At 37.0% G+C, this 21918-nt stretch overlaps 1 protein-coding gene across 1 annotated transcript in view; it reads right to left on the bottom strand.

The window, feature by feature from the left end:
• Window positions 1-14626: 14626 nt before the first annotated feature.
• Window positions 14627-21918, bottom strand: part of IL13RA2 (interleukin 13 receptor subunit alpha 2) — a gene marked incomplete at its 3' end in the record, with an annotated part of 51481 nt that continues 44189 nt past the window's right edge. The window contains exons 9-10 of the mRNA XM_079728100.1: window positions 16618-16733; window positions 14627-14710 (exon numbers count right to left, since the gene is read on the bottom strand). Coding sequence (XP_079584226.1) covers window positions 14627-14710; window positions 16618-16733 — 200 coding nt within the window. The remainder of the gene's footprint in view (window positions 14711-16617; window positions 16734-21918) is intronic.

Raw genomic sequence — 21918 nt, forward strand, 5'->3', positions numbered from 1 at the left:
GAGTGTTTTCTCAGCTCTCTCAAGAAGCTACCATAGCACTGGTGTGGGGCTAACTAATATTTGGAGATATAAAATCCCAGCCAAGGTTTTAACTTTTTTTGTCTTTTCATCTCATTATGATTAATCCTATGTACCTTATAGGTTTGTTGTAAGAAACAATTAGAGGCATGTTTATGAACATACTGTGAAATGCATAAAAATCTACAACAGTGCCCTGCAGCACCACAAACACTGTTATCACAGGTTGTTGTGGCAATACACAGAATAGCCTGATGTAGTCAGCTTTATGGGGGCTCTGAATCTTCATGCCAAATATACGCAAATTCCAGTCAGTAGTTACCATGCTGGAATAAGTCCATATTTTCACAAATGAAATGATTTTTTAACATCTTTATTGGAGTATAATTTCTTTACAATGGTGTGTTAGTTTCTACTTTATAACAAAGTGAATCAGCTATACATATACATATATACCCATATCTCCTCCCTCTTGCATCTCCATTCCACCCTCCCTATCCCACCCCTCGAGGTGATCGCAAAGCACCGAGCTGATCTCCCTGTGCTATGCGGCTGCTTCCCACTAGCTATCTATTTTATATTTGGCAGTATATATAAGTCCCTGCCACACTCTCACTTCATCCCAGCTTATGCTTTACCCTCCCCGTGTCCTCAAGTCCATTCTCTATGTCTGAGTCTTTATTCCTGTCCTGCCCCTAGGTTCTTCAGAACCTTTTTTTTTTTTTTTTTAGATTCTATATATGTGTGTTAGCATACGTGATTTGTTTTTCTCTTTCTGACTTACTTCACTCTGTATGACAGGCTCTAGGTCCATCCACCTCACTACAGATAGCTCAATTTCATTTCTTTTTATGGCTGAGTAATATTCCATTGTATATATGTACCACATCTTCTTCATCCATTCATCCGTCAATGGACACTTAGGTTGTTTCCATGTGCTGGCTATTGTGAATAGTGCTGCAATGAACATTGTGGTACATGTCTCTTTTTGAATTATGGTTTTCTCAGAGTAAATGGCCAGTAGTGGGATTGCTGGGTCACATGGTAGTTGTATGTTTAGATTTTTAAGGAACTTCCATACTGTTCTCCATATTGGCTGTATCAATTTACATTCCCACCAAGAGTGCAAGAGGGTTCCCTTTTCCCCACACTCTCTCCAGCATTTATTGTTTGTACATTTTTTGATGATGGCCATTCTGACCGGTGTGAGGTGATAACTCATTGTAGTTTTGATTTGCATTTCTCTAATATTAGTGACATTGAGCATCCTTTCATGTGTTTCCTGGCAATCTGTATATCTTCTTTGGAGAAATGTCTATCTAGGACTTCTGCCCATTTGTGGATTGGGTTGTTTGTTTTTTTGCTATTGAGCTGCATGAACTGCTTATAAATTTTGGAGATTAATCCTTTGTCAGTTGCTTCATTTGCAAATATTTTCTCCCATTCTGAGGGTTGTCTTTTGGTCTTGTTTATGGTTTCCTTTGCTGTGCAAAAGCTTTGAAGTTTCATTAGGTCCCATTTGTTTATCTTTGTTTTTATTTCCATTTCTCTAGGAGGTGGGTCAAAAAGGATCTTGCTGTGATTTATATCATAGACTGTTGTGCCCATGTTTTCCTCTAAGAGTTTTAATAGTGTGTGGCCTTAGATTTAGGTCTTAAATCCATTTTGAGTTGATTTTTGTGTATGGTGTTAGGAAGTGTTCTAATTTCGTTCTTTTACAAGTAGCTCTCCGGTTTTGCCAGCACCACTTATTAAAGAGGCTATCTATTTTACATTGTATATTCTTGCCTCCTTTATCAAAGATAAGTTGACCGTATGTGTGTGGGTTTATCTCTGGGCTTTCTATCCTGTTTCATTGATCTATATTTCTGTTTTTGTGCCAGTACCATCTTGTCTTGATTACTGTAGCTTTGTAGTGTAGGCTGAAACCAGGGAGCCTGATTTCTCCAGCTCTGTTTTCCTTTCTCAAGATTGCTTTGGCTATTCAGGGTCCTTTGTGTTTCCATAAAAATTGTGAATTTTTTTGTTTTAGTTCTGTGAAAAATGCCGTTGGTAGTTTGATAGGGATTGCATTGAATCTGTAGATTGCTTTGGGCAGTATAGTCATTTTCACAATGTTGATTCTTCCAATCCAAGAACATGGCATATTTCTCCATCTCTTTGTACCATCTTTAATTTCTTTCGTCAGTGTGTTATAGTTTTCTGCATACAGGTCTTTTGTCTCCCTAGGTAGGTTTATTCCTAGGTATTTTATTCTTTTTGTTGCAATGGTAAATGGCAGTGTTTCCTTAATTTCTCTTTCAGATTGTTCATCGTTAGTGTATAGGAATGCAAGAGATTTCTGTGCATTCATTTTGTATCCTGCTACTTTACCAAATTAATTGATTAGCTCTAGTAGTTTTCTGGTAGCATTTTTAGGATTCTCTATGTATGGTATCATGTCATCTGGAAACAGTGACAGCTATACTTCTTTTTCGATTTTGATTCCTTTTATTTCTTTTTCTTCTCTGATTGCTGTGGCTAAAACTTCTAAAACTATGTTGAATAATAGTGGTGAGAGTGGGCAACCTTGTCATGTTCCTGATCTCAAATCTATTGATTTGAGTCCTCTTCCTTTTTTTCTTGATGGGTCTGGCTAATGGTTTATCAATTTTGTTTATCTTCTCAAAGAACCAGCTTTTAGTTTTATTGACGTCTGCTATTGTTTCTCTCATTTCTTTTTCATTTATTTCTGATCTGATCTTTATGATTTCTTTCCTTCTGCTAACTTTGGGCTTTTTGGTTCTTCTTTGTCTAATTGCTTTCGGTGTAAAGTTAGGTTGTTTGAGATTTTTCTTGTTTCTTGAGGTAGGATTTTATTGCTATAAACTTCACGCTTAGAACTGCTTTTGCTGCAACCCATAGGTTTTCTGTCATCGGGTTTTCATTGTCTTTTGTTTCTAGGGATTTTTAGCTTTCCTCTTAGATTTCTTCAGTGATCTCTTGGTTATTTAGTAGTGTATTGTTTAGCCTCCATGTGTTTGTAATTTTTACAGATTTTTTCCTGTACTGATATCTACTCTCATAATATTGTGGTCGCAAAAGATACTTGATATGATTTCAATTTTCTTAAATTCACCAAGGCTTGATTTGTGACCCAAGATATGATCTATCCTGGAGAATGTTCCATGAGCACTTGAGAAGAGAGTGTATTCTGTTGTTTTTAGGTGTAATGTCATATAAATAGCAATTAAGTCCCTCTTGTCTAATGTGTCATTTAAAGCTTTTGTTTCCTTATTTATTTTCATTTTGGATGATCTGGCCCTTGGTGAAAGTAGGGTGTTAAAGTCCCCTACTATGATTGTGTTACTGTTGATTTCCCCTTTTATGGCTGTTAGCATTTGCCTTATGTATTGAGGTGCTCCTATGTTGGGTGCATAAATATTTACAATTGTTATATCTTCTTCTTGGATTGATCCCTTGATCATTATGTAGTGTCCTTCTTTGTCTCTTGTAATAGTCTTTATTTTAAAGTGTATATTGTCTGATATGAGAATTGCTACTCCAGCTTTCTTTTGGTTTCCATTTGCATGGAATATCTTTTCCATCCCCTCACTTTCAGTCTGTATGTGTCCCTAGGTCTGAAGTGGGCCTCTTGTAGACAACATATATACAGGTCTTGTTTTTGTATCCATTCATCCAGTCTATGTCTTTTGGTGGGAGCATTTAATCCATTTACATTTAAGGTAGTTATCAATATGTATGTTCCTATTACCATTTTCTTAACTGCTTTGGGTTTGTTTTTGTAGATCTTTTCCTTCTCTTGTGTTTCCTGCCTAGAGAAGTTCCTTTAGCATTTGTTGTAAAGCTGGTTTGGTGGTGCTGAATTCTCTTAACTTTTGCTCATCTCTAAAGGTTTTAATTTCTCCGTCAAATCTGAATGAGATCCTTGCTGGGTAGAGTAATCTTTGTTGTAGCTTTTTCCCTTTCATCACTTTAACTATGTCCTGCCACTCCCTTCTAGCTTGCAGAGTTTCTGCTGAAGAATCAGCTGTTAACCTTATGGGGATTCCCTTGTATGTTATTTGTTGTTTTTCCCTTGCTGCTTTTAATATTTTTTATTTGTATGTAATTTTTGATAGTTTGACTAATATGTGTCTTGGCATGTTTCTCCTTGGATTTATCCTGTATGAGACTCTCTGCACTTCCTGGAACTTGATTGACTATTTCCTTTCCCATGTTAGGGAAGTTTTCAACTATAATCTCTTCAAATATTTTCTCAGTCCCTTTCTTTTTCTCTTCTTCTTGTGGGACCCCTATAATTCGAATGTTGGTGCATTTAATGTTGTCCCAGAAGTCTCTCAGAGTGTCCTCAATTCTTTTCATTCTTTTTCCTTTATTCTGCTCTGTGGTAGTTATTTCCACTATTTTATCTTCCAGGTCACTTACCCGTTCTTCTGCCTCAGTTATTCTGCTGTTGATCCCTTCTAGAGAATTTTTAATTTCATTTATTGTGTTGCTCATCACTGTTTGTTTACTCTTTAGTTCTTCTAGGTCCTTGTTAAACGTTTCTTGTATTTTCTCCATTCTATTTCCAAGCAAGATTTGGGATCATCTTTACTATCATTAATCTGAATTCTTTTTCAGGTAGACTGCCTATTTCCTCTTCATTTTTTGGTCTGGTGAGTTTTTACCTTGCTCCTTCATCTGCTGCATATTTCTCTGTCTTCTCATTTTGTTTAACTTACTGTGTTTTGGGTCTCCTTTTTGCAGGCTGCAGGTTCGTAGTTCCCGTTGTTTTTGGTGTCTGCCCCCAGTGGGTGAGGTTGGTTCAGTGGATTGTGTAGGCTTCCTGGTGGAGGGGACTGGTGCCTGTGTTCTGGTGGGTGGGCCTGGATCTTGTCTTTCTGGTGGGCAGGGCCGCATCTGGTGGTGTGTTTTGGAGGGTCTGTGAACTTATTATGATTTTAGGCAGCCTCTCTGCTAATGAGTGGGGTTGTGTTCCTGTCTTGCTAGTTGTTTGGCATGGGGCATCCAGCACTGGCACTTGCTGGCCATTAGGTGGAGCTGGGTCTTAGCATTGAGATGGAGATCTCTGGGAGAGCTCTTGCCAATTGATATTACATGGGTCTGGGAGGTCTCTGGTGGTTCAGTGTCCTGAATTTGGCTCTCCCACCTTGGAGGCTCAGGCCTGACATCAGGCTGGAGCACCAAGACCAGGTTCTCTTTTTTTCACAGTTCTCCCAGGAATCATGAATTGAAGTCTGAGAAAGCCCATTATGTACAGCTGTGATGGAAATTAACAACTAAAGCAGTGACAATATAATTGAATTCTGGATACAAATGCTGGTCCAGGAACCGTTTGATTCTTGTCTTTTGATGGCTTTCTTGAAATAGATTTTTGGTCAATTACAATAAGGCAGAACGGAGGAGACTCCTTGACTGATAGCAGTTTTCCAACAGCCAGATGAAGAGACACATAGGGCAGGGTCCTGAACAAAGGAGCTCCTGTCCTCGTGGAGTTTGGGAACTTGCCAAATTATAATTTTAAAGGAACCATATATGTGGCAAATATGCTACAAGAAAATAAAGAAGAAAAAGGTAAACAAATAGTAGATGAATAGCATTCACTAAAACATATTGCTGTGAAACAGGGGCAAATCATGACCAAACATATAGTTAAGAATTCAAAGACGTGAATGGAAAAAACACCTGGTCTTTAAAAAAAATAAAGGACACAAAATAAAATTCTCAAGAAAGGTTAAGATGACAGAAGAAGATTGAAATGAGTTGGAAAAGTTCAGGAAAGTAGAAGAAAAAAATTAAACTATCACAGAATTAAGGCCATTTTGGAAGCAGCAAATAGGATAAGAAACATAATTAAAATCACTGAAAGAAATAGGAAGACTGACCCGAGAAAAGTGGTTTTTAAAAAATAGAAAAGAATTTAAAAGAATTAGAAAGAAACTGTTGACTTTTTAAGGCATAACTAGGAGATCCAACACATACAAAATTGGTTTCCCAGAAAAAGGGAAGGACAAATTAGAAGAGAAAAAATTGTTCAAGAGCTTGATACTAGGAAATTTCCTTAAATTCAAAGAAATATTTGAATTTATATATTAAGGAACACATGACATTCCAAGGAAAACAGACATTAAGACATTATCCTAGTAAAGTTCCTGGATTTCAGAAACAGAAAGACTCCTTTGGGCACTCAGGCAAAAAACAAAACAAACAATAAAAAGTGGGAGAAGTTCATGCTGAACTTAAACTTTTGTGTAGAAGCATTAAACATTAGTGGACAAAGCAGTACTCAGGAAAAGAAAATGTGGACAGTGTTGTTCAATTAGCAATAAATATTTTCCAATATAAATGAAAAAAATTAGTAGAGGACAAATTTAGCAAAGTAAGAACTGATGGTATAAACAGCAGCAGAAGTTTTGTTGAGCAGTGGATCTATTTATACATAAGGTTAAAGATAAAACACCTGTGGAAATTATGGTGATAAAACACCTGTGGAAATTATGGTAATAAAACACAATGTAAATGCTACAGTGGAAATATGGAAATAAGATAACTTTTTAAAGTATACTTGTGAATTAAAACGAGATACCACTACACACTTATTGGAATGGTCAAATCCAAAAATCTGACAATACCAATAACTGGCAAAGATGAGGAGCAACAGGAACTCTTTTTTTTTTTTTTTTTTTGCAGTACGCGGGCCTCTCACTGTTGTGGCCTCTCCCGTTGCGGAGCACAGGCTCCGGACGCGCAGGCTCAGTGGCCATGGCTCACAGGCCCAGCCGCTCCGCGGCACGTGGGATCTTCCCGAACCGGGACACGAACCCGTGTCCCCTGCATCGGCAGGCGGACTCTCAACCACTGCGCCACCAGGGAAGCCCAACAGGAACTCTTATTCATTGTTAGTGTGAATGCAAAATGGTACAGTCAGTCTGGAAGCAATTTCTTACATAGCTAAACATTGTTTTACCATATGATCTAGCAATTATGCTCCTAGATATTTAACCAACTGATTTGAAAGCTAATGCCCACACAAGAACATGCACACAAACTTTATACCAGCTTTATTCATAATCTCTCTCTCTCTCACCCACACATACACACACAAACTAGAAGCAACCAAGATGTCCTTTAATAGCTGAATGGATAAACAAACTATGGTACATCAATATAACAGATTATTATATTCAGGAATAAAAAGAAATGAGCTATCAAATCATGAAAAGAGATGGATGAAACTTGAATGCATGTTGCTAAGTAAAATAAGCTAGTCTGAAAAAGGCTATACACTGCATGATATCAATTATATGACATTCTGGAAAAGGTAAAACTATAAATAAAAATATCAGTGGTTGCCAGGGGTTCAGGTGTAGCATAGAGGATTTTTCAGGGCAGTGAAACTATTTTGTATGATGTTATGGTAAATACATGACATTACACATTTGTCAAAACCCATAGAACTTTACAGCACAAAAAGTGAATCTTAATGTATGCATATGAAGAAAAAATATTTTGACATCGAGAATGGAATGCAGAATTTGACTAAACAATCTAACTATATTACAAATGTACGAAACAACCTCACTAAGGGGGTGGAGGAAAATGGTGCTGGCAAGTAACTTGGGAAATGATCAGAGTTTGTAAGACTAAAAGCGAAAGAAAAAAGCACTGTACTCTAGTTGATAATGTTCTTTCTCATGGGGGTACAGGTTAACAATCCTGATATTGTTATACATGTATACTTGAAGTTAACAACTAATTAAATAGATGGCAGATGCTGGGAGACAGGTTTCTCACTGTTGGAGTGGGAGGTTATAGATAGCAAAGTGATTCACGTGGTAATGTATTACTGTTGGATATATCAGTATAACTTTTAAACAGAAATATTTATATATAGAAATATTTATAGATATCTGTATATATAACTAATATGATTTGAGTATATGATATGATTATGAGATATGAGTATTCACACATATATTTCTTTGTTCTGTTAGCTGAAACGGGCTAAAAGAAATGATACTCCCAAAATCTGAAAGAAACAACGACATAGAAATAAGCACAGATCTTGGTTCCTAATACTATTTTCCAATAAAAGTAACCAGGCTTCTTGGAGAAATTACTGATTCTAGGGCTCAGAGAGGAAATATAGAAGATGAGCCTGGAGGATTTTATTGTGTCAAAAAGTAAAGAAGTGCTAAAAAGTAAAAAAACCCCACAGTGATGGGGTTATGTCAAAGAAGACAGGAAAGACCTCCCAATGGCCAAAGCTGTAACAATATGAGCAACACAATAAATAAAGTAATATTGGATTAGACCCCAAAGTATACAATAAATATCTATGAGTTCACACTGATAGAAATAAACGATTGAATAAACTAACGTGAGAGAGTAGACCAATTTCCCATGCAGAAGAATTGCAGATAATTTATGTAGGTAATTCTGCTCTCAGGGAGGTGGAGTATAACTCCCTATTCCTTAAGAGTGAGCTACACAGAGTGACTTCCTTCCCCCAAAATACAACAATATGGAGAGGGAGAAAAAGAGTAACTTTACAGTGGAATAACCTGACAGACTCTACTTCAGCCAAGTGGTCAAGGTCAACATTAACAGGGACAAGTCATGTTGATAGTATGTAACCTTGGTATCATTCAATGAAAAGGACACTCCTCCTCTGTGGTCTTCCTCCCCCCAAATCCATAGTCCCAGGCTAATAGGAAAAACATCAGAGAAATCCAAGTTGAGGGACATTTTATAAAATACCTGACTAGTACTCCTCAAAACTATCAAGGTCATAAAAAATAAGGAAAGCCTGAGAAATTGTCACAGCCAAGAGGATTCTAAGGAGACATGGCTACCAAATGTAATGTGGGATCTGGGATGGGTTCCTGGAACAGAAGAAGGACATTAGGTAAAAACTAAGGAAATCTTAGTAGGAAAAATCTTAGAAATAAAGTAGGGACTCTAGTTAATAATAATATGTGTGATATATGGGAACTCTCTGTACTATCTTTGCTTTTTTTTGTAAATCTAAAATTGTTCTAAGATTGTTTTAAGTTTATTTTTAAAAACTAGAGTGATGGAGGTAACATTAGCATTACTTACTGATGACATAATTGTATATCTGGAGACCCCAAGAGAAAATTTTTATATACAGTTGGCCTTTCCTATCCATGGGTTTCACATCCAAGGATTCAACTAAGTGTGGATTAAAAAAAAAAAAAAAAAAAAAAAAACTCCAGAAAGTTCCAAAAAGCAAAACTTGAATTTATGATGTGCTGGCAACTATTTACATAGAATTTACATTGTATTTACAACTATTTACATATCATTTACATTGTATTAGGTATTATAAATAATCTAGAGATGATTTAAAGTATATGGGAGGATGTGTGTAGGTTATATGCAAAAACTAAAATACTATGATACTTTATATAAGGGACCTGAGCATCTGTGGATTTTGGTATCTGCTGTGGTGGGGGCGGGATGTCCTGGAACTAATCTCCCACAGATAACGAGGGACAACTGTACTTTAAAGGAATTGAGCAAGATGGCTGGGTAAAAATAACAATATATAAAACAAAGTGTTCCGATATGCTAACAACCAATTACATTTATAATGGAAGACACCATTTACAAAAGCTGCAAACAGATAATTACTTAGGAATATATTTAACAAGAAACATGCAATAGCTATTTGAAGACAACTCTGAAATGCTACTGAAAAACACAATATAATACCTGACAAAATGGAAAGATACCTATGTTTTTGGATTGGAAAAATTTTGTACAGATATCAATTCTCCCACAAATTATTTTATGATTATGAGGAGATCTCAACAAAAATACCAATATGATTGGTGTGGGGAATAAAACAAGCTAATTCTAAAATATATGTGGAAAAATAAACATTTAAGAAGAGGCAGGAAATTTCTGGAAAAGAAGACTAATGAGCATGGAGGGCTATCCTTACTAGCTATTAAAGCATATTATTAGACTACATAGTTAAATAGAGAAGTACTGGTACATGACTAGTACTGGTACATGATTAGACTTGCAGCTCACTAGGCAAGAAGAGAGCCCAGAAATAAACTCAACTACACACACACACACACACACACACACACACACACACAGTTCTTGTCTGAATGTGTGTCCCCACAAAATTCATGTTGTAAACCTAATGTCCAGTGTGATAATATTAGGAGGTGGGGCCTTTGGGAGATGCTTAGGTCGTGAGGGTGGAGCCCTCAAGAATGGGGATTAATGCTCTTACAAAAGAGAATCCACAGAGCTCCCTAGCCCCATTTCACCATATGAGAATACAAAAGAAGTCGGCAATTCAGAAAAGGGCCCTCACTTGGCCATGCTGGTACCCTGATTTTATACCTCTAGCCTCCAGAACTGTGAGAAATAAATTTCTGTTGTTCATAAGTAACCCAGTGTGTGGTATTTTGTTATAGCATCCCAAGCGGACTAAGATACACACACACACATATACACACACACACACACATACGCATACAAATTAAGTATATGATAAAGGTAGAAGGTGTCATTTTGCATCGGGAGAAGAGAGTTTGTTCAACAAATTGTGATGCAATTATTTAGTAACCTTCTGGAAAAAATATAAGCTTGAAAAATTATTTTTCTATACCCCAGAATTCACATATAATTTCCCTACCCAAAATGCCCTTTATCTATCTTTGATTGGCAATGCCCACTTGTCCTTCCAAATTCAATTCAAGACCGCCCTTCCTTCCCCTTCTTCCTCTTGCTGAGCAACTCATCATAAGGCAATTAGGTGAGATAGATCAAGATAGGCATCCATGACAGGGAGGAGTGGAACCATAGTGACCCAGAGTGATATGTTAGAGGTGAAGTGGGGGTGAAGAGAATACCCATGCAGTCAGAGTAGCCCAGTATGGGGAGTCAGAACTCAAATAGGGTGAGGTGATAAGATCCACAAAAGCAGGGAAGGGAGGTGTGTAGTATGAGATGTCAGAACGTGATCAGGGTAAACAGGATGACCATGCTAGGACTTGTCATGGGCAGTCAGTGGCCAAGTGTGATTGAGAGGCATTCACAGAGCCGAGCAGCTTGACACAAGAAGTCAGTTTAGTGAGGAGGATATTAAATAGGAGGCTTGCCTGGCATGCAGAGTAAAAGCTTAAGTCCAGAGAAGAGGAAATCCACAAGGGGGAGGCAGGCTAGTGTAGAAAGTGAGCGGCCAAGCAAGGTGAGGAGGGCATCCATGCATGGAGGTGGGGCATCCCTGCGTGGGAAGTTAGAGGCTGAGTGGAATAAGGAGAGTATCTGCACATGGGGGAGTCCCAGCACAAAATATCAAAGCCCAAGCAGGGTAAGGGGGGCATGTTTGTGAAAGGGTGGCCTGGAGTGGGGTGTCAGAGTCTGAGCAGGTTGAGAAAGGTATTCACATGGATTGGGGACAACCCAGCATTTTGTGATAGCTGAGCCTGAGGTGTATAAGGAGGATACACACATGCATGCATACACACTCACATGTACATTTCCCAAACTCTTGTCCAATGAGAGGAACTGGGAAATAATGAGTACATATAGCCCTCATATAGCCTTCTTTTATGTCATTATTAATATGATTGAATTTATGACTGTCATTTTACTTTTTGTTTTTTCTCATGTTTTTTTCTTTCTTTTTCCGCTTTATTACCTTCATTTGTAAATGTTTTCAGTGTAGCATCTGAATTACTTTAAAGATTGTTCTCTACATTTATATTTATTTTCTTAGTGGTTAAGTGGACTTTCAGTATACAGCTTAACTTATTAGATCTACTTCAGATTTATACTAACTTAAAGACAGTGACATATAGAAATGTTATATAGCTCTATCTCCTCTTCTGCCTTTTTGTGTTATGTTTCCTCACCAGCAAAATCTGCATTTCTTTACAGCACCCTTAGACTTGAACTTCCTCAGTCTCTATTCCAAATAAAGTCAGGGAGAGCTACACAGCTCTCTGTTCTTATGGCCTGACTCTCACCCTTTGCAGAACCTCTGTGCTACTGCTCCAGAGATGGGGGCAGGAACTTTTACTCTTGCAGTGCCACCCGTTACAAGCAAGACTCTAGGCTGGGAGGCAGGAAGGGATGGGGCATCGCTGGTCTTGTGGGTTTGTCTCTCTCAGAATGGAACCTCTGCCCTACAGGGAGACTGGTGTGAAGATTATTGAAGCCTAGTATTCTCAGCTTACTATGCCTGGGGTAGAGTTTCTGTCCTATGCATGTGAGCTGGGTGGAGGAAGGGAGCCTCAGATCTCTCTTGCCTGGAAAAGAGCTTCTGCAACAGAGCTGGGAAGGATAAAGAATGCTGGTGGCCAACCCCTCCTGGGGAGAAATCATTGTCTTAAACTGAAATGTGGAAAAAGAGCAAGTCCCGTGTTATTAGCTACACCCACCTGGAATAGAGTTCCCATTGCACTGAGCTGGGAAAGGTGGGAGGTAGGGAATAGTTCATGGTTCAAACGCCATAGACTCTAGCTGATCTTACCAAGATTTACCAGATTTTCTTGAATAAATGTTTCTCCATTTGTTGTAGGCTTTTAGAGCAATTTCTAGATACTTTAAATATTTGTTTTTTTAAAGAATTTTTACCAGTTATGGTTGTTTTGCTGATAGAGAGGCTCCATCGAGCTCCTCATGCCACCAATCTAGAAGTGCTTTTTCAAATAACTTATTTTTAGAGTGAATGAACCTAGGACTGTTCAGAGCATGGAAATAATAATGAATTCCCATTTTAGCTTTAACACTTTAAATGTATGATTTAACCTAAGTTTTTCCTTATTTATAACATGGGAACTTTATATACCTCTCAGATTGTGATGAGGATTGAAAGACTATTGAAATAGTGTTATATAAAGCACCTAGCATAGAAGTTGACTCATAGTAGACACTCAATAAATGTCACTTCTCTCCCCTTCAAGCAAATGACTGTCTCAGGCTGGATGGCTATTTTAGTGACTATCACAGTGTCTGGAATATGGTATTGTGCAATAAATGTTGAACTGGACTGAAGGATGGACAAATGAATGGATGCATGGGTAGGTGGTGAGTGATTTCTAAGGTTCTAATTATTGATTTCCTGATATAAAAAACCAGGGGTGATGTCCAAAATGTTTTAATGGTATATCCTGAGAAAACGAAATCAGAACTGATGCTGGCTCTCAGGAGTGGCTACATAATTAACAGGATACAGTAGAGAGTAAAATATGGGGCCCCTTCTTCAAAAATGATTAAAAATTTCAAGATGGTGACAGCAGATCATTAAACCATGGCTGAGGCCCTTCCAAGCATCCAAGAATAGGGCCCTGTGTAACTGCACAGAACATATACCCATGAAGCCATCCTCACTCACTTTTGCTCAAGAGTAGGATCCTAGGGAACTCCTGATACAAAAGGTATTATTCCTTAGTTGCTGGGATAGCCCAGGGGAGGGGGGTTCAAAGTAAGGGGCTAGGGCAGCCCTAGGTGGCAGAAGACAGATGGCCAAGAGGGGGACCATGGCTTAAGGCACTCTGTATATACCAAGCATTTGGGAAATATTCAGTACCTTAAAACTCTATCATAATGCAAAACAAAAAAAGAGAGCGATTTCAAAAAATTCAATTTCAAAAAACTCAATTTCAGAAAATTTGGGGTCACATTACTTAAAGGTTAATAAACCTATACAGCTAGCAAGCCAGGAGTTCCAGGGGTCCTTTTGCAAGGCCCAGCTCTGTCCAGATTTGGTGCCACATGGTTGTCATAGCCAGTTTATTGGGGCAATTCTGGTAGGGACTGCTAAGTTTATGGCAGGAATTCCAGAAATCTTTGATTAGAAGAGCTTGCTATGCATGTTCTGAACAGGGGAATTGAAATACTAGGTCCCAGAGATCCACTCAGCCTCCAAGGATGGGATTGCCTGCGATTTCCCTGCCTAGCCATGACTTCTCCCCTCCACACTCCTTCTTCCTCCCCACAATCCCTTAACACACTAAGAACAACTTTAGCAAGCCCTGAATTGAGAGTAATTTGCCAAACATATTATGTCTTAATTCATATTACCTTGGGGGTTTTAATGTTTAACAAGGATAGGTCTACTTAAGGAAATGGTGGTGCATCCTATCACTGATTACAAGTGATAGTAGAGGATGGTATTCTGGTTTACATCTCAGTTTTAGCTCTTTTTTCCCCTTTTAGAGATAGGTGATCAGTGCCAATGATAGTCAAAGCTATAGTTACTCTGCCCACGGGCTTACCTCTCCATTATATTATTTTAGTCTTTTTCATTCTAGAATACTGCAATATATTAGTGTTTTTCAAATTGAATGTGCAAATGAATCACCTGGGGATGTTGTTAAACTGCAGATTGCTAATTGAGTACGTCTGGGTTGGGGTCTGAATTCTCCATTTCTTCTAATAAGCTCCCAGGTAATGCCCACTCTATTGGTCTGTGGACCACAGAGTAGAACCATTATGAATAATATTATATATTGATCCAAATTAAAACTTGATTGTAATCTGTAGGTCATTATTCTCTAAATTTTAAAGTAACTGTCTATAACTAGGTTGCCACGTCTTCTCCTAGAAGTCAACTGTCAATTAGTCTGAAGTTTGCATATACTTTGAAAGGCTTCTTACTGATTTCAGAGGCTTGTGCCTTTTGGTCTCTGAACTAATAAAAGAAAAAAAAAATCACACCATCAGAAAGTAGGAAATACTGCCTGCCAACTAGTATAGGAAACTCTCAGGCTTGTATTGTGCACTTTGTGACATCTGAATATTTCGAATATGATCTCTAGTCATTTCATTATTTTCAGCCTTTTAAGCACTGCATTCTTCCCACCTTTTGATGAAATGTGAAGCACACATTTAGACTATGAATGTATTTAAAACTTCTTGCTTCTTATTAATCCTCTCCACAGGTTATTTTTAAAGCCAAACAACCTTATTCATGGTGAATACTTTCATCCCAAGTGCAATGTTAAAAAAAACTAGAATCTCATCTTCCGAGATTTGACAATATCTCTATGGCTCAGTGCAAGTCACAAAATCACACTGCTTTATGAATACATCACAGATTAGATTCTGACCCCTCCCTTGACTTTTATACATGCAGCACTCTCATCTTGGATTGAGGAATGTTAAAGAGAAAAACCACAGGCCCAAAAAGGCATAACTTGTGCTAAAGCCCATGATACCAAACCTAGATTTAACAACTAACTTAACTGCAGTTTTGACCTTCCCCAGAAATGTAATCTTAATCAACCAGCCTGGAATTTTCTGGTCAGCACCAATGAGGTCATCTGCCACATAGGCCCTCTACATCCCCTAAGAGGAAGAAGAGGCAATCTGCATGATAAAACCCTTTCCTTTCCCTTCCCCCTCAGAAAAGATGTCTTGGCCTAAAAATAATCTTTTCTTTTTTCTTTTGCTAATAGGACCTTGTCCCATCCTTCTTCCTATAAAAACCTTTTATTTTGTACAACCCCTCAGAGTACCCTTCTACTTGCTAGATGGGATACTGCCTGATTCATAAATCATCTAATAAAGCCAATTAGATTGTCAATTTAATTGGTTGAACTTTGTTTTTTAACAAGAAAAAAATCTGTTAATAGGATTCAGACAATTTGCTACTAGTTGAGGATTTTAATAATCTAATGCCTATTTAAATACAACAAAGCTTTCAAGGTAAGATTTATTCAACATTTGGGGAAAAAATTCAGTTTGATAAGACTCTTGTTTAACATTTGGCCATAAGCCTGGAATTTACTGAGTCAGCCGTGTATCTCCTGATTAGAAAAGCCTTCTTTTTCTGTATGAAAAATCTGAAATTAAGAAAGAGCTCCATTATTAACAGTCATTAATAACACAAACTATTTCACTTAGATTAATAACTCAGAGAAATAGACAAAAAAGCATTCAGCAGAGAAATAAAGCAAAACATTTCACACACATTCACAGTTCTCATTATCTTTAAAAGACTTGGCATTAAGATATTTTTTCTCCAAGTCACACTTCCTCCTTAAAGCTCACCAACCCATAGTGGTCCCTCCATCTTCTGAAATTCTATAGCATTATCTGTATAACTCAAAGAGCAATCAGCTAAAATCAGGTCATAATGAAGGTTATATTTTTTTGTATAAATTCTAGCTCCTCCAACTAGAGTGTAAGCTCTTGGAGGGTACGCACCAAGTTTTTTTAATCGTTGTGATCTTTTGCCTGTGGCACACTAGTAGTATATCTCAATCTATGTCCATTTTAAGTCACTCTTTCCTTTCCCCAATCCTGCTTTTCTCCTGTAATTCTCATATTTTTCCTTTATCTAGAGGTAGTGTTTCATGTTCTAAAGCATTATTCTTATATTTCATTCAAAAGTAAATCCACCCCAAAACGTAGCTTTTTAGGGTTGATTTTTAAAATTACCGTACTTTCCCTGAAGACATTATCATAGTCTACACAACATCAATGAACACTCACAGTGTACAGGCAAAATTATAAAATGTAGGTCCATCAGTTCTAAATGCAAAATATTTTTTATCTACTATCTCAGACTAAACATTGTAATGTCATACAACTTACCGTTTTCAGCAAATTTTTTTGCTTGTACGAAAGCAGGCAAGCTATTAACAAAACAAGTAATGAGACAAAAGCAAATGGTGTCAAGGAAAATATTAAGGTTTCCTTCCATGTGTCACCTAGGATTAAAATCACCAAAAAAGGGGGAAGGGTTAGATGTGTACAATTATTTTAAAAACTGAATTATTTTATAAATAAACTAGTAAATGGTGAAGAAGTGAGTTAAACTTGGCAACTTCTGCCATATTTGCCAGTACCTAGATACCATAGTGATGCTTGAGAACAGCATTCCTTTCATTTGTGCACTTTTTTGCTGTACTACTTTACTGAACTGTGACATCTCTTTATTTTGCTTAGAAAAATAACTACCTAAGGCCCCATTCTTATTTTCTTACAGGATTTTGTTTAAAATTTGACCTTGCGAATTTTTCATAATAACAAAATGATAAAACGTTAGCCAAGTGATTAGGTAACCATGTCTTGTGTATCTCTTAACTCTCAATAACTCAAATGTTTACATTATATCTATCATACAATGATGTAGTGAGTGAAAGCAGGTCTTCAATAAAAGTCTCAGTGCAAATAATGGAGCCAGTCTTTCAAGGTCATGTTTTTAAAGTTGCCTCACATTCTGGATCCTAAAGAGATGAGGTTTTTCTCTTCTTTTTTTTCTTTTCTTTTTTTAGGGATGAAGTTTTAATGGTTCGTCTGCATAGCAAGAAATGAGCAATCACTAGATAAACTTAAAAAGTACACAAAGCTTGTCCTTCTAAAACTAGTATCTCCCACATGTTCTGAAATACTACGGAACACTTTGAATCCTAGGCCTATATCTATACTCAAACCTACCTCCAACCCCACATTTTTCTTTGTCCTATTCCCTTAGGATCTTATTTTCTACTAGAAAATTACCAAATTCATAGGCTCAGTTCAGTTCAGAATTGCAAGGATATAATCCAGAGAAATGACTAATAATGTAAGTTTTTTGGCATGCAAAATTAACAGTGGGAAAACAGGCTTCTTTTGTGAAGTTCCAGTAGAGTTAATCTTATAGTCATTTCCAAAAAAAATTATTGTGCTATTTTTCTATAACTTAAAACATCCAATAAGAAATGTCCAAAAGAACTAAAGACCACATGCATCTCAGGAAAGTCGTTGTTCCTAATCTGAAATTTCTTAATATTCTACCAAGAGATACCCATCAGGGCAAAAGAAATCGGTCAAAAATAACACGGTTAAGTGTATATTAAAAAAATTTAAAAAACAAAAACAAAAAACAACATTGTAAATCAACTATTCTTCAATTTAAAAAAAGATTGCATATAAAATACATAAAAGGATGTATATTTTGAGGATATGCCTAAAAACTCACCATATCTACTTTAAACCATGCACTGAATAATAACAAGATATAATTCAGGGCATGACTTTCTCAATGTCAGTTCCACAGTCTCCAGATTTCTTATATTAGTTTCAAAAATGAAGAACAGAACAAGTAAGTATTCTTTCTGATTCTATATATCTTTAGTTAATTGAGTTCTTCTTCTCTCTTCCTATTTTTTCTCCATAGCCCTTAGTGATTATATGATATATTTGGCTTCTTTATTTATTGTCTATCTCTACTCAACTTGGGAATAAAACATAAATTCCATGAGGACAAGGATTTTTTTTTTACTGCTATATCTCCAGTGCCTGAAAGACTCTGACACATAGTAAGTGCTTAATAAATATTTCATGTATGAAAGAGAACAATGATACCACTATATTAATAGGGAGATTACAGTCAAACACAAATTCTATTATAATGGAACAACATAAAAGGAGATGAATGATTGATAGAAATGCCATTCTGTTTGCATCTATATCTGTATATGTATTTATATACCTTTATGTGAAAGAGCAATGCTGAGTTAATCTCCTTCAATTTCAAACAACTATTAATATTTTCTATTAAATATGAATAGACCAATCACAAGCACTGAAATTGAAACTGTGATTAAAAATCTTCCAACAAACAAAAGCCCAGGACCAGATGGCTTCACAGGCGAATTCTATCAAACATTTAGGGAAGAGCTAACACCTATCCTTCTCAAACTCTTCCAAAATATAGCAGAGGGAGGAACACTCCCAAACTCATTCTACGAGGCCACCATCACCTTGATACCAAAACCAGGCAAGGATGTCACAAAGAAAGAAAACTACAGGCCAATATCACTGATGAACATAGATGCAAAAATCCTCAACAAAATATTAGCAAACAGAATCCAACAGCACATTAAAAGGATCATACACCATGATCAAGTGGGGTTTATTCCAGGAATGCAAGGATTCTTCAATATACGGAAATCAATCAATGTGATACACCATATTAACAAATTGAAGGAGAAAAACCATATGATCATCTCAATAGATGCAGAGAAAGCTTTTGACAAAATTCAACACCCATTTATGATAAAAACCTGCCAGAAAGTAGGCATAGAGGGAACTTTCCTCAACATAATAAAGGCCATATATGACAAACCCACAGCCAGCATCGTCCTCAATGGTGAAAAACTGAAACCGTTTCCACTAAGATCAGGAACAAGACAAGGCTGCCCACTCTCACCACTCTTATTCAACATAGTTTTGGAAGTTTTAGCCACAGCAATCAGAGAAGAAAAGGAAATAAAAGGAATCCAAATTGGAAAAGAAGTAAAGCTGTCACTGTTTGCAGATGACATGATACTATACATAGAGAATCCTAAAGATGCTACCAGAAAACTACTAGAGCTAATCAATGAATTTGGTAATGTAGCAGGATACAAAATTAATGCACAGAAATCTCTGGCATTCCTGTGCACTAATGATGAAGAATCTGAAAGTGAAATCAAGAAAACACTCCCATTTACCATTGCAACAAAAAGAATAAAATATCTAGGAATAAACCTACCTAAGGAGACAAAAGACCTGTATGCAGAAAATTATAAGACACTGATGAAAGAAATTAAAGATGATACAAATAGATGGAGAGATATACCATGCTCCTGGATTGGAAGAATCAATATTGTGAAAATGACTCTACTACCCAAAGCAATCTACAGATTCAATGCAATCCCTATCAAACTACCACTCGCATTTTTCACAGAACTAGAACAAAAAAATGTCAAAATTTGTTTGGAAAAACAAAAGACCCCGAATAGCCAAAGCAATCTTGAGAACAAAAAACGGAGCTGGAGGAATCAGGCTCCCAGACTTCAGACTATACTACAAAGCTACAGTAATCAAGACAGTGTGGTACTGGCACAGAAACAGAAAGATAGATCAATGGAACAGGATAGAAAGCCCAGAGATAAACCCACGCACATATGGTCACCTTATCTTTGATAAAGGAGGCAGGAATGTACAGTGGAGAAAGGACAGCCTCTTCAATAAGTGGTGCTGGGAAAACTGGACAGGGACATGTAAAAGTATGAGATTAGATCATTCCCTAACACCATACACAAAAAATAAGCTCAAAATGGATTAAAGACCTAAATGTAAGGCCAGAAACTATCAAACTCTGAGAGGAAAACATAGGCAGAACACTCTATGACATAAATCACAGCAAGATCCTTTTGGACCCGCATCCTAGAGAAATGGAAATAAAAACAAAGATAAACAAATGGGACCTAATGAAACTTCAAAGCTTTTGCACAGCAAAGGAAACCATAAACAAGACCAAAAGACAACCCTCAGAATGGGAGAAAATATTTGCAAATGAAGCAACTGACAAAGGATTAATCTCCAAAATTTATAAGCAGCTCATGCAGCTCAATAGCAAAAAAACAAACAACCCAATCCAAAAATGGGCAGAAGACTTCAATAGGCATTTCTCCAAAGAAGATATACAGACTGCCAACAAACACATGAAAGAATGCTCAACATCATTAATCATTAGAGAAATGCAAATCAAAACTACAATGAGATATCATCTCACACCAGTCAGAGTGGCCATCATCAAGAAATCTAGAAACAATAAATGCTGGAGAGGGTGTGGAGAAAAGGGAACACTCTTGCACTGCTGGTGGGAATGTGAATTGGTACAGCCACTATGGAGAACAGTATGGAGGTTCCTTAAAAAACTACAAATAGAACTACCATATGACCCAGCAATCCCACTAGTAGGCATATACCCTGAGAAAACCATAATTCAAAAAGAGACATGTACCAAAATGTTCATTGCAGCTCTATTCACAATAGCCCAGGGATGGAAACAACCTAAGTGTCCATCATCGGATGAATGGATAAAGAAGATGTGGCACATATATACAATGGAATATTACTCAGCCACAAAAAGAAACGAAACTGAGCTATTTGTAATGAGGTGGATAGACCTAGAGTGTGTCATACAGAGTGAAGTAAGTCAGAAAGAGAAAGACAAATACTGTATGCTGACACATATATATGGAATTTAAGAAAAAAAAAATGTCATGAAGAACCTAGGGGTAAAACAGGAATAAAGACACAGACGTACTTGAGAATGGACTTGAGGATATGGGGAGGGGGAAGGGTAAGCTGTGACAAAGCGAAAGAGAGGCATGGACATATATACAGTACCAAACGTAAGGTAGATAGATAGTGGGAAGCAGCCGCATAGCACAGGGAGATCAGCTCGGTGCTTTGTGACCGCCTGGAGGGGTGGGATAGGGAGGGTTGGAGGGAGGGAGACGCAAGAGGGAAGGGATGGGGGAACAGATGTATATGTTTGACTGATTCACTTTGCTATAAAGCAGAAACTAATTTAAAAAAATGGTCAAAGTGAAAAAAAATTTTTTTTCTATTGATAAAGCCAGTATACTGTGAAGTACAATAATATTTTGCCTCATTCTCAAGATTTTTTAGTTTATATTGCTATTTTTTGTCTTCTATGAAAGTTTATTTTCTTTTTTAAATTTTACATTGGAGTCTAGTTGATTAACAATGTTGTATTAGTTTCAGGTGTACAGCAAAGTGATTCAATTATACATATACATGTATCTATTCTTTTTCAAATTCTTTTCCCATTTAGGTTATTACAGAGTACTGAGCAGAGTTCCCTGTGCTATACAGTAGGTCCTCGTCGGTTACCTATTTTAAATATAGCAGTGTGTACACGTCAATCCCAAATATATTTAATTTAAACATGTCTTTTATCATAAATCACTTTAAATCAGTGTTGGAAGTGAACGGAATGTGCATTTTACTAATGATGACATATTAATTAGAAAAATATTCATTAGGCACAGTACCAGACACTCGAAGACAAGTGTATGCTACCTATCCTTGCTTTAAGATTTCTGTTCTCTT

Source organism: Hyperoodon ampullatus (assembly GCF_949752795.1).
Source record: "Hyperoodon ampullatus genome assembly, chromosome: X".
Lineage (NCBI taxonomy): Eukaryota > Metazoa > Chordata > Mammalia > Artiodactyla > Ziphiidae > Hyperoodon > Hyperoodon ampullatus.